This window comes from Sceloporus undulatus, chromosome 1 (assembly GCF_019175285.1).
Source record: "Sceloporus undulatus isolate JIND9_A2432 ecotype Alabama chromosome 1, SceUnd_v1.1, whole genome shotgun sequence".
Lineage (NCBI taxonomy): Eukaryota > Metazoa > Chordata > Lepidosauria > Squamata > Phrynosomatidae > Sceloporus > Sceloporus undulatus.
Window position 1 is genome coordinate 129,104,829 of NC_056522.1, and position 12,109 is coordinate 129,116,937.

The 12,109-nt window shown below is 38.0% G+C and overlaps 1 protein-coding gene and 1 pseudogene across 5 annotated transcripts in view; both read right to left on the bottom strand.

The window, feature by feature from the left end:
• Window positions 1-12,109, bottom strand: part of ADGRB3 (adhesion G protein-coupled receptor B3) — a 625,822-nt gene that overhangs the window by 145,226 nt on the left and 468,487 nt on the right. For all 5 annotated transcript variants that reach the window (XM_042465745.1, XM_042465739.1, XM_042465732.1 and 2 more), the window contains one exon: window positions 11,426-11,528. In XM_042465745.1, the coding sequence (XP_042321679.1) occupies window positions 11,426-11,528 (103 nt within the window). The remainder of the gene's footprint in view (window positions 1-11,425; window positions 11,529-12,109) is intronic.
• LOC121920089 lies at window positions 8,187-8,311 on the bottom strand (annotated as a pseudogene).

Here is a 12,109-nt window from a genome sequence, read left to right on the forward strand (position 1 = left end):
TTCCTATTTACATGTATGGATGTCAGAGCTAGACAGTTAAGAAAGAAGACAGAAAGAAAATCCATTCATTTGAGGTGAATTTGGTGCTGGAGAAGAGTGCTGAGGATTCCAAAGACAGCCAGAAGGACAAACAAATGGGTCCTAGAGCAGATCAATGCAGAAACCTCCATGGAAGCCAATATGACTCAAGGTTGTTGTACTTTGGACACATCATGAGAAGGAAGGATTCATTGGAAAATACAATAAATGTGGTAAAGGTGGAGGGAAGTAGGAAAAAGGAAGGCCACATGCTAGATTGATGGACTCTATTATGGAGCTCACAGGTATGGGGTTGTAGGAATTAAGCAGAGCAGTGGACGACAGAGGGTCTTGGAGATGTCTTATCCATAGGGTCGCCATGAGTTGAGAGTGACTCATGGGCAGTTAACAACAACAAATAGAGAATGCAGGGCTGGTAGTAGAAGGACTAAAGGGTGGTTCCACTGAGTTTTAATTCCAGCTCTGCTCATTGTCAGTTCTAGCTTTGGTGATAACTGGATGATAATTGGGTTAACTTTGTGACCTCACAGACAGATCATACTGAATCAGATGGACCAATAGTGTAATCTGGCAGCTATTTGCTGTTGTTATTGTGTGTCTTTAAGTCATTTCTGACTTATGGAGATCCAAAGGTAAACATCATGGGGTTTTCATGGCAGGATTTGTTCAGAGGGGACTTGCCACTGCCCTCGTCTGAGGCTAAGAGAGTGTGATTTGCCTAAGGTCACACAGTGGGATTCCTGCACTCAATAGAGCAGGCTCTTTGTTTCCCTCTGATTGCTTTTCAAAATGGCGACTCTGTATTGTAACTGCCTAATGACCACTACCTGAAAAAGGTGGCTTTGGAGAATGAAGAGTGTATACATCATATACATTACACTAAATTTAGCCCAATGAAAAACGTAATTTAAAAAAACCCATCCTGCCCCCTGTGGTGATGACTATCCCAGAAAGGTTTGCTGCCACTTTCCCTGAAAGCAAATGGCATTGGCCACTGTTAAGACTTGAATAATGCACCAGACTGACCACATATCTTCCTCAGTGTGACAGCTCCATTATCAAGTGTTTAGAAATATTTTTTCAGCCACTGCTCCTGTACAAATGGAGGCTTCAAAAGAACTGCAAGGGATAGCAAAGTCTCTGTGTAGCCTCAGGTGCACAGCAGTGAAATCTAAAAGAATCCGCTGTCACACTGGCATAGATAGAACTCACAGAAAGCTGTCAAAATTTCAGTGCTTGATCCTTCCAGCCATTTTTGGGGGGTATTATTTACCAGCAATTCTTGGCCAGTATACCAGAAACAGAAGGAGGGAAAAGCCTGCTTAGGTATTTAAGACTTGCTGAGTGTAAACCATTCAGGCTGCAGGATTTACCAGTCTGAATCTTTAAAGCAAAAGAAGGCAAAGGTTTATGAGACAAATATTCTTCTCACATTTCTAATTGGCCTACTACTCCAACAGTTATCTCAGAGGTAGAAACTGTAATCAACTTGTGAGTGCCAAGATCAGGCCTCTAAGAAGCTATTACTAAGAATGAAGAGAACATGTTTTGAACCTTCCCCAAACACATACTGCACTCCATACTTGCTGGACATTGTTCCACTGGTCCTCCAGACATTTACAAAGACATACAGGGGCATTTAATCATTCTGGGGCATTAAACTAGCATAAAAATAATTGCACAGATGGTTGTACTTTCTCAGAGGTCATGTAAGTGCGGTCCCTAGCAAACACATTTTAGAGGCACACACATGACCCACTTACTTTTGACTTGGTTACTGGGAAGCTATGGGACTCTTGTGCCACAGATGAGTTCAGGACTGTGGTGTCCATTGTGCAATGGGGTGCACAAATGGATGATCCAGCAGAAATATATGTATGCCATGTTTGAAATGGAAAAGTCACAGAGGATAGGTAGCACTCAATAATCATGCAGTGCTAAGTTTGCATTTTTGTGCATTTGCGCATTTCCTTTCAGAAAGGATGGTGTCAACCATGCCTGTTGGCTTTAACAGATCTGTTTCTTTAAAAAGTAAAACCCATTTTTCTAACGAATGCCTTTACTCTTCTCTACGTGATATGGGAATTGCCATGTGTTGTGAAGAACAAAGAATAAAGAGCTACCACTTCTCTTCAAATTTGTCTGACATGCAACCAGTTTGCCATACTAACGGTGGCCCAATGCTACCATACAGGTTGAGTCTCCCTTACTCAAAATTCTTGGGACCAGAAGTGTTTTGGATTTCAGTATATATCTATACATAATGAGATATATTGGAGATGGGACTCAAATCTAAACACAAAATTCATTTATGTTTCTTATACACATAGTTTGAAGGTGATTTTATACAATTTCTTTTGTGCATGAAAAAATGTTTGTGTACACTGAACCATCTGAAAGCAAAGATGTCACTATCTTAGCCACCCATGAAAAAGTTGTGGATTTTTGATCAAATTTTGGAAAAGCGGGTTACAAATAAATTATTATTATTATTATTATTATTATTATTTGGGACATTTTGGATTTTGGAATTGTGGATAAGGGAGAATCTACCTGAAATTATTTTGTCTATTATCAAATCCAAATGTATTGATTTACATAAGGATGGATGTGCTATCTTCTTGTTTAGGATCAATTTAGGCACTATATTTCTTGTTGATAAATATAGATGCTAACTGAATAAATGCTTCTGTGTAACACAGTGTGGGAAAATTAATAATATGTGAACCAAGCTATCCCAGATATGGGCTGTTATCAGCTTTCACGACTGTAGTTCTCTTTCCCCAACTACCCCAACTACCATAACTTCAGAAAGTGTAGCCAGCCAATAACAACAATTACCCAGTTCACACATTATATTTATGCATGCATCACCTTGAGGACAAACAGTGGGTTTCATGGAAAAGAAAGACAAGAGCAGACTTAATATTCTAAAATCCAGAGTTTCTGCCCCCTGCAAATCCAAAAAGAAATAATGCTTTCATTTTGCTTTTCACTTCCTGTTTTTGTTATTTGAACTAGAATAAAAGCAAATGTAAAAGCAATCCGGGTGGGTTGGTGGGAAATCAGAAATAGCTTTCTTGAGTCATCAACAGATTGCTTGAAACTACTGTAACAGGTGCTTGTGAAGGGATGTGTTATTGCTCTTCTGGGTTGTGGTGTGGGGGTGATTGTCAGGGTAGAGAGACAATTAAAAATAGGTGTCTGAGAATGACAGTGTGATATTAAGGCATGATCCTACTCACAACTAGTGCAAGTTACAGTAAAATATCTGAAATTACATACTTTCCTCAGTGGAACAATCTTCTCAAAGATCTACTGCAGCTCACTACAGGGGAGTCTAAACTAATTCAGCTAATGGTAGATAATGATTTCATCTACTTAGATGTTCAGATGTGATTGCCGGTGCTTATATAGTAAAAAATGGTATTAGTGATACATAGGTGGATAGTATCAGAAGGCTCGGGAAGACCCTTAGGCTTGCAATAACAAAAATGTTTTTTTTTTTAAAGTAGGAGTGAGACCATAAAACATCCCAATGAGAACTAGGTGTGTTTGGTGGCCATATAATGTTGGCTGGCCAGGAATGGATGTGTGGAAAACTGAGTCAAAGAGATAATGAAATGGAATGTCCTGGAAAAGGCTTGAATGGCTGACTGAAACAATGAATATAGGTTGCAATATTTCCACCTTATTTTCCAAGTTCAGAAATATCAAGTACCAGTGTTGGACTTTGAATACAATACTGGCTTTGGAGTACTGCTATCTGATGGGTGATGCATCTGTGGTATTCCCCCTTTCCCCAAATGCTTCCTTCACTCACTTTTCTGTGCAGTAAAAAGTGCACCATCTGTAACCAAGCTACCTAGTGGCTTTTCATTAAGATTCCAACCACAGAATCCCCCCCCCCCCCAATGGTGGGCGAGATCATTACAAATAGTTCACATATAATATGTTATTAGATGGACTAGAACAAAAACTTAGTGAAATATATAATCCTCCACATATTGTTGTACTAGTCATCCCAGAAACCTTCACTGGCAAAGTCAGTCAAGGGGCATAGCTTAGTAGAGGAGTACAGATATTACTGCCAGAAACCCCTGGAGAACGGCTCCCAGGTAGGATAGAGACAATGCTTATCTAGCTAGACCAGTCATCTAACTCTTTATAAAGCATTTTCTTATGCTCCTAGGGAACATGATCTAATATTGGTGAAGCAACCTACAGCGGGCTTAAAAGAGAAGCCAAGAATTGATGACATCCAGATCCAATTTGGGCCCTTAATAAATGCTACCATACACCTCCACTGCTAACTGAAATCTATTCCCCACATCCTGGGTATTTGTGCAAAATAATTATTTGGGGACATAGCTTTGTTGTTGTTGTTGTTCTTGCTGTGTGCATTTAAGTTGTTTCCAACTTATGGAGGCCCTAAGGCAAACCTATCATGGGGTTTACTTAGCAAGATACAATCTTATAATTCTAGCAGTGCTCATAATGTCCAACTAGGTAACCTCCAGGTGCATGATCTATGAATTTTAACAACTAATAGTCCCCCTATAGTCTTAACTAGAGCATAACAAATGCAGTGCTATAATTAGATACAGATGATGCAGGATTCAACATGTGTTGTGACAAGCTACCTTGCATTCTGCCTTAAAAGATAATATGTCATGTAAACTCCCTTTAAGGCACCAGGACATGCCAGTAGTTCAAATGTATGCCCACCAAACAAGCAAGGGAGCAAGGGAGGTGCAAGAAGATTAGCTCGTTCCATCTGCCTTGATGGATTTTTGCCTTTCACTTTAAATGATGTTGTCTTGTTTTTGTCTTCACAAGGAAAACAGGCAAATGGTGTTTTGTTTTCTTCAGATGGCTAATTTGTTTTTATTTATATTGTCATTGCTAATGAAGCTGTAGGAGACAGTTTCAGAATATGAAGAAAACTAAGGATTTACACACACACACACACACACACACACCCCACATCTCTTTTTTTTACAGCTAGACATTGCACATATATACAAGCAACTGAAACCTATGTATTTAGGTCCATATCAACAATTATCCCAGTGTAGGAAAACCTATTATGTATTAAAGGTAGAGCATAAGTCAAACAGTTTATACCACTAGGGTTCAGAGGGGGCATTCACATTTATATTTTTGTCCCAAGGAGATGCAGATCTTCGCAGTGATGCAATACTGGATCAGTGTTCCCACTATGTTTTCCACTTCCAAATCTGTTTGTGGCATTTTAAACCTGTTGCCATTCACACTTGCAACCGTTTTGGTTTAAAATGGAGGTGCCTCCATTTCTGAGAACTATGTAGTGCAATCCGAATCGATCTGACAGCTTATTCATACTGCTGAAGATGGGGATCATTGCAACTTTTAAAAAAAATGTGCTTAAGGACCCAGTGTCAAATAATAATAATAATAATAATAATAATAATAATAATACACCAGGTAAGTGGGTTTTTCCATGCCCCCCCACCCGCAAACTGCACCGAGTGCAGTCAGGGCAAGTGTGAATGCCATGGAAATAACCCAGTTTATTTTTGTAGTCTGAATGCCCCCACAGAGTGTGAAGATGCCATCATTTTTTTCCTGGTGGCATGAAAAGCAACAGCAAACAGATAATCATATGGAAAGACTTAGAGGATTATAGCTTGCAGTCTAAGGGGTTGTGCAGCAAACTCTGTTTCCTCTTCTGGAAACTATGAATTATGAATATAATTTTCAGGAAGACTTCAGAATGCAATGCTTTGAAGTACTGAAGAAGGGAGGGGAAGTAAGTCTATACACCTGTGAGTGAGGCCATGTGAGATTAGTGAGTAACAAGTTTCTGTTGATGGGAACCAATAGAGATAAAGGGACAGCAAAGCTAGCTCCAAGTCAAGCACTGAGGCACACTGGCATAGTTCAGGCACAGTGGCCTGTTACCAGATTACAAATCCAGTTTGTCTCATTAGATTTAAACCAATTTAGTCCCACCAAGGTCAGTAGTACAACATCAATTTAAATCCAAATACTGGACAATTTAACAAGAGACAATTGAAACAAATGAAAAAACACACCAAATAGCAACACTTCAGTGTAGCCTCTGTGGTTCCTTACCACATTGTCCATGACCATCTAAGCATGAATGTTTAGTTCTAAAATATCCACACTGGTTGCATACATTGTATAAACTTTCAACTGGGTTTTTTCTTGTCTTTTTCTTTTTTCCTTAAGAAAGCTGATCTAGGCAGGTATTTCCCCCCTTTGGCATTCAGCAACCTACTTGAGTAAAATACAGTAGGGGAGGGGGGTTCCTTTTGCTTTCTTCCAGTCATAGGGGTGTAGCCACACTGCAGAATTACAACAAATTGACACCACCTTAATTGCCACGACTCTATCCTACAGAATGCTGGGATCTGTAGTTTGATGAGGTATTCTGTCAGAGTGCTCTGGTGCCTCACCAAACCCAGGATTCTATAGGACAGCCATGGCAGTTAAAGTAGTGTCAAACTGCTTTAATTCTGCAGTGTGGCTGCACCCTAAATCTCTCTACAATCCATTACTTTTTACTTTTTGCACTGCCAATATTTTAAAGGCACTAAAAATTATGTGACCAATACTTCTGAAGGCTCAAACTAAAATACTAGTTCATAGCCCAAGAAAGAAAGAATGAGTGAGCAAAAGAGAAGCGAGTGATACCTCTTTGCTGACAGTGTGCATTTGAAATCATTAAAAAAGTGCTTCAGCTTCATACAATCCATGCTGATCCTCTAGGTCCTATCAACAGAGACAGGAATCTCTTCTTCCTGAGATCCATCTCAACCTTGTTTCCGATAAAGGAGACAAGAGGTAATTTAAGCAGGCAAAAGAACAGTCTCTTAAAGTCCTTCAGACTTTGTATCCTCTTAATTCACTCAGGGAAATTGTATAAAGCTAACAGAGAGATAGTTATAATGCCTAATACATGAGAACTGATATTTAATATCACTCTCAGCTGTTTCACTGCTTGACATCATCATACTTCCCTGCAGACCTTCCAGCATAACTATATCCTTTGCAGCCACTCCCTGGTAGCTGGCAAGGACAGCGAATTGGCCTCACGTATATTAATTACTGAATTCTACTCTTTATCAAAGTTACACAAGAATGTGCCCCACTGTTTCAGGAATCAAAGGTCTTTAGATTTTATCAGCTTGTTGCTTCAGTACATCAATGCTCATAATGATGACAAATATTTTTATGTTTTGAGCACAAAAGTGTGGATGGGCGATCTGCTTTTGTGGAAGGTATGGTTGGCCTGATATAACTTCTAAGGAAAATGAAAGATGTGTGGCATAAATAAAAAATGTTACTTAAATCCTTGGCCTTTGATGGTATACTATTAAAAAAAACAAGGGCAGATTTCTTGGTTTGCGTGTTTTTATTGCCTGCTCTTTACCCATGATGTTGTGGTTTGATGTTGGACTCTGGGACAACAATATTTGAATTCCTACTCAGACACAGAAATTCCTGGGCAATTTACATTCTCTCAGCCTTACAGGAATACAATGGTAAACCTCCTCTGAAGAAATCTTGTCTAGAAAACCACAGATAGGATCATCATAAGCTGGAGTTGATCTGGAAAGTACCTAACAACTCCTTTATTCAAGTACCTAGGGATATCATTGGTTGGTTGATTCATGGCATTAGTCTATCTTCTTCCAACCTGCCACATCCCATAAGGTGATCAACTACAGGTAAATGTCTAAAAGCAGACTAAACCTTCTCTTCAAAAATAGATTTGAAACCACAGACACTTAAACAGTCAGAGGAGAAAACCCTTTTTTTAAGGTCCATGTGAAGTAACATTCTTAGAAGCCCACCAGAAATTCAGAAAGAATGGAGCCTGTCTTGACTTCTCTTGGGAGGGTACAGTTTACACACAGAAAAGATTTATTTCACCTGCAGAATAGACATGGTATGTTACATAGGCTGATAGGAATCAAGGCCACTGCAGAATCACCATGTACAAGTAGGAATTTTAATTTGCTTTTCTTACATCTACAGCTAATTCTGCCTAGACAATACAAGTAGCTCTGTGCAGAGCATGAAAATAGTTTTGTGGGCATTTTTGAAATGGAGATATAACCCTATTCTTAGAGACATGCTTAAAGTGCTCTCCTCTTTTGAGATAGTCCAAGAAAAGTAAAGACCTAGTAGATCCAGAACTTAGGGAATTTACTTTTTTGAATACAACCCACACTTGATCTTAGCCAAAAGGCCGAGAAGTGATGGAATCATGTGTAAGAATATGGTTTCTATAGCAAATGCTCAGGCTAGAGCCAGGCTACTTTTAGACCTGTATGTTCTGAAGCAGATAATTAAATAGGTCTTGACAGAGAAATATGAGCACAGGTCTAGTTTCAGCTCTACATTTTGAACTGTTATATATACACTCTATTTTTCATTAGATAGGAATGGCAGCAACAGACCTCCACCAAAGTTTAAACACACAGGTTTGCCAAACTGTTGTCATACAAGGCAATGTGGTACAAAATCTATAGACAGCACAAAATGCAAGGTTGAGGCTGACATCAGAATAAATTGGCTGGCCAATAAACAAAACTATTAAAACCATTTTTTCCTGGTAATTAATAAAAATGTGTCCTTCATCCATATAAAGTACTTCCTCAGCAGTTTGAAAAAAGAACATATGAATTAAGAAGAAAAAAATGTAAGCGGCAAAAAATATATGTTTACATAAACATATTTTTACACTACAGCATTTTTGGTTGTAAATGTGCTTTTTAAAAAATGTAATATTTTAGTGGGGTGATGGTGGAATGGAGAAGACATATATCAATAGCAAGTTACAGTACTGTAATAGCAATGAAGAGATGCAGCAATATACTATAGTACAAGCCTGTACTTGTCTACTAAGAAGTAAGTCACAATGAGTTCAATGGGGCTGACTCTCAGGTAAGTTGGTACTGTATAGGGTTGCAGCCATTAACTACTCCATTCTTGAAGGCTGCACATTAAATCTCAAATATTTGAAAAAAGTGGAAGCATGTGGTAAATTTTCTAAAAGCTGCTGACCATCCAAATAGGTCAGGAACACCAGTCTTCTTTATAAGCCCACTCAGTTGTTTTATGCAGGGAAGGTACTCCTTGAGTAGGAAATATATAGGCTCCACCTATATATTTACAGAGCACAGAAATAATACTTTTTTCAAATTCAGCTCCTCAAGTGCTCTGATTAACATAACCAGTGGTTCTGTTAACTTGGAGATTCTGGGAATTTTACTCTCAGAAGGTACTTTTTCCAAACTCTGTGTTTTTGTAATACTGAAGCATATTTCTTCCCCCACCTCCACATTTTTTCCCATGTGAAGAGGCCCATATAATCATTTGTTTCCAGCTGCTCTCTGACTGCTGATTTGTGGGTTAAATCCACCACCATTCCACTACCAAAAATATGCAGCTTTCTCCTCCTCAACCCTGAAGCCCTTTATGCCACCTGAATACTTACTCTAGATCTTCTGAAGCAGATTCTGATGGTGCATAGAAAAGCTAACAGAAGCATTTCTGTCACCAGAATGGAGCACAATTATATCCAGTCCATTATGTTTAAGATTAATAATCTACACATGAATAACCTACTTGAGTGAACAGTAAAACATGGGAGGGAAAACCCAGGCAGCACAGAGTGGGATTTCAGCTTTCTGACTGCCTCTGATCAAAGAGATTTCTGCTGGGAGTGCAGCTTGAATTCCTTCTTCCAGCATGCACAGATATAATGCAACGATCAGTCTTAATACACCTCTGTGATACATTAGAATTAAGAATCAGTTTAAGCAGTCACTCCCAGAAGCTAAGAGGCCTGTATAGCCAAACAGTGAAAATGTGAGGACTTTTAGAATAATTTGATCCCCCCTTCTGTCTCTCCCTCCTTTTTGAAACGAGGAGGAAAACATCATTAAAACCAGTGACAAATTTTCTTTCGATTTTAAAAGACTGGGAAAGCATCTTTCTTGAATATACTCTGTAGAGATATACTGTGCTATATGAAAGCAAAGTTTAAAGACTTAAGTGACCCAAATTAATAATACTTGTAGGTTGTTTTTTCAAATTAATTCATGTTATGTATTCATCATGCATGCGTGTGTATGTGTGTAATGATCATAATAATCGATCTGACCTACAGCGCAGATAAGGGCAAACTACTGATCTTAGCTATTCAGCTTTAATAGAACTAATACCACAATATTTACACTGGGATATCCATTATAACACAAGACACCTTTCAAGTTGCCTTATTCTAAGAGGGAACACATTTTTGGAGTGCTTTTCTAATTAGGGATTTGCATAATTTAATGGGGGCAATGAGTCTTGGGATCAGATTAAGACTTTCATCATGAATCTTTCCTTCTCTCTACAACCAGTCTGCCAACAACTGAAATACTGCTATGACCAGAATACCACAGAATTTAAAAGAGAAAGACTACAGATGACAAGAATTTACACAATAAACCCTCACACAGATTTAAGCATGATTTTCTTAAACACTTTTAAGGTGTTGTAGTCACAAGGAAATTTCATTGCTTGCTTGCACAAATGGATCACCATTGACTCACAGCTTGGTTGTAACTCCTCAGACAGGCTTAACTCTAATAAAACTTTATCAAAATTGATGAAGTCAAGCAAATTTACACTGCAATGAATAAAAGCAACTTTATTGTCTGAAACTTAGCTGTTGCGCACAGGATATAGGACCAGAATGTTAGTCCTAATAATGGATCCTGACTTCAAGTCAACAAACTTGAGTAATGCTTTGCAGTCATGTTCATTTTAATCAAAATGGACCTATTTTTGTCAATAATCAGTACACACTAAATAGCCAGAAGATAATGTAGCTGAACAATGTATGCACAAAAGACATATCTTAGCCTGACCAGTTTAAAATAGCATTCACTTGACAAGGTCTCTTCAAATGTTTTAATAGAATACTCTAGCTTCTAAGTATTTTATACATGCCTATTGAATGTCAGTATGCTAATAAAAAAGACAAAAACACTGTAGCACAATCCTATTACAACAACCATAATGAGCCAGAATCTCTGCTTTTGAAGTATCTTGTCTTTGAACTTTTCTAGCTTTGAAATTTACACAAGTTTGCTACAGGAAAAACACACATGCACACTAATTATCCAGAGGGAATGATATCAAATGAGGGAAGAAGAATTTCCTAGGAAACATGTTGAATCATTTCTTTGGCTTTTTATTATTTCACCAGAAAAGCTGTCACATTTGTGCAAAGGAATTTCCTTTCTTTGCCAAGAGGAGAAATATATTCAGCTATATAAAAACAGATTGCAATTAAATTTTAAAGACAATTTAGTCATACCTTATTATGAGTCTGTGTTTGTCCAACCAATATAAGGATATTTGATGAGATAATAGACAGGCAGAAATTAATTAGAATGATTGACCTCTCAGATCTGATGTACCTGTCCAAATAAACACACATAACAAAAGGCTTTCAAAATGCATTGCATACCAGTTTTAACGTTCTGATTAAAAACAAGCCACTACTGACATTAATAATTCTTTACTGTTTAAATAACACCTTGAAAACATAATAATTTCAGAGGCCTAAACTGAACATTAAAATCAGCATTTGTATATATACATATATATTAATTTGCCTCAATCATGCCAATAATTATTAACTACAGCATTGAACAAAGAATTAAACATGTAGCACATATTTCAGAATGGGTTTCCAAATTCCATTGTATCTCATGTGGGAGACAAATACCATAATCCCTCACCATTGCCTATGTTGGTAAATGTGGCCTGTAATTGAAAACATCTGGAAGGCACCAAGTTGGAGGAAGTGACAGTAAAGAGGTATAATGCTAGGCTATATTTCCTAATAATGTGTAAACACAAGCGAGAATATATATATATAGTTTCACTTCCAAATGGTGAATTCTGCACACATTTTACTTATAGTTCAGCGATGAGCAACAACTTGTGCCCTTCCAGGTGTTGCTACAGCAGTGATAGGAAAGCTCTGTCTGTCTCA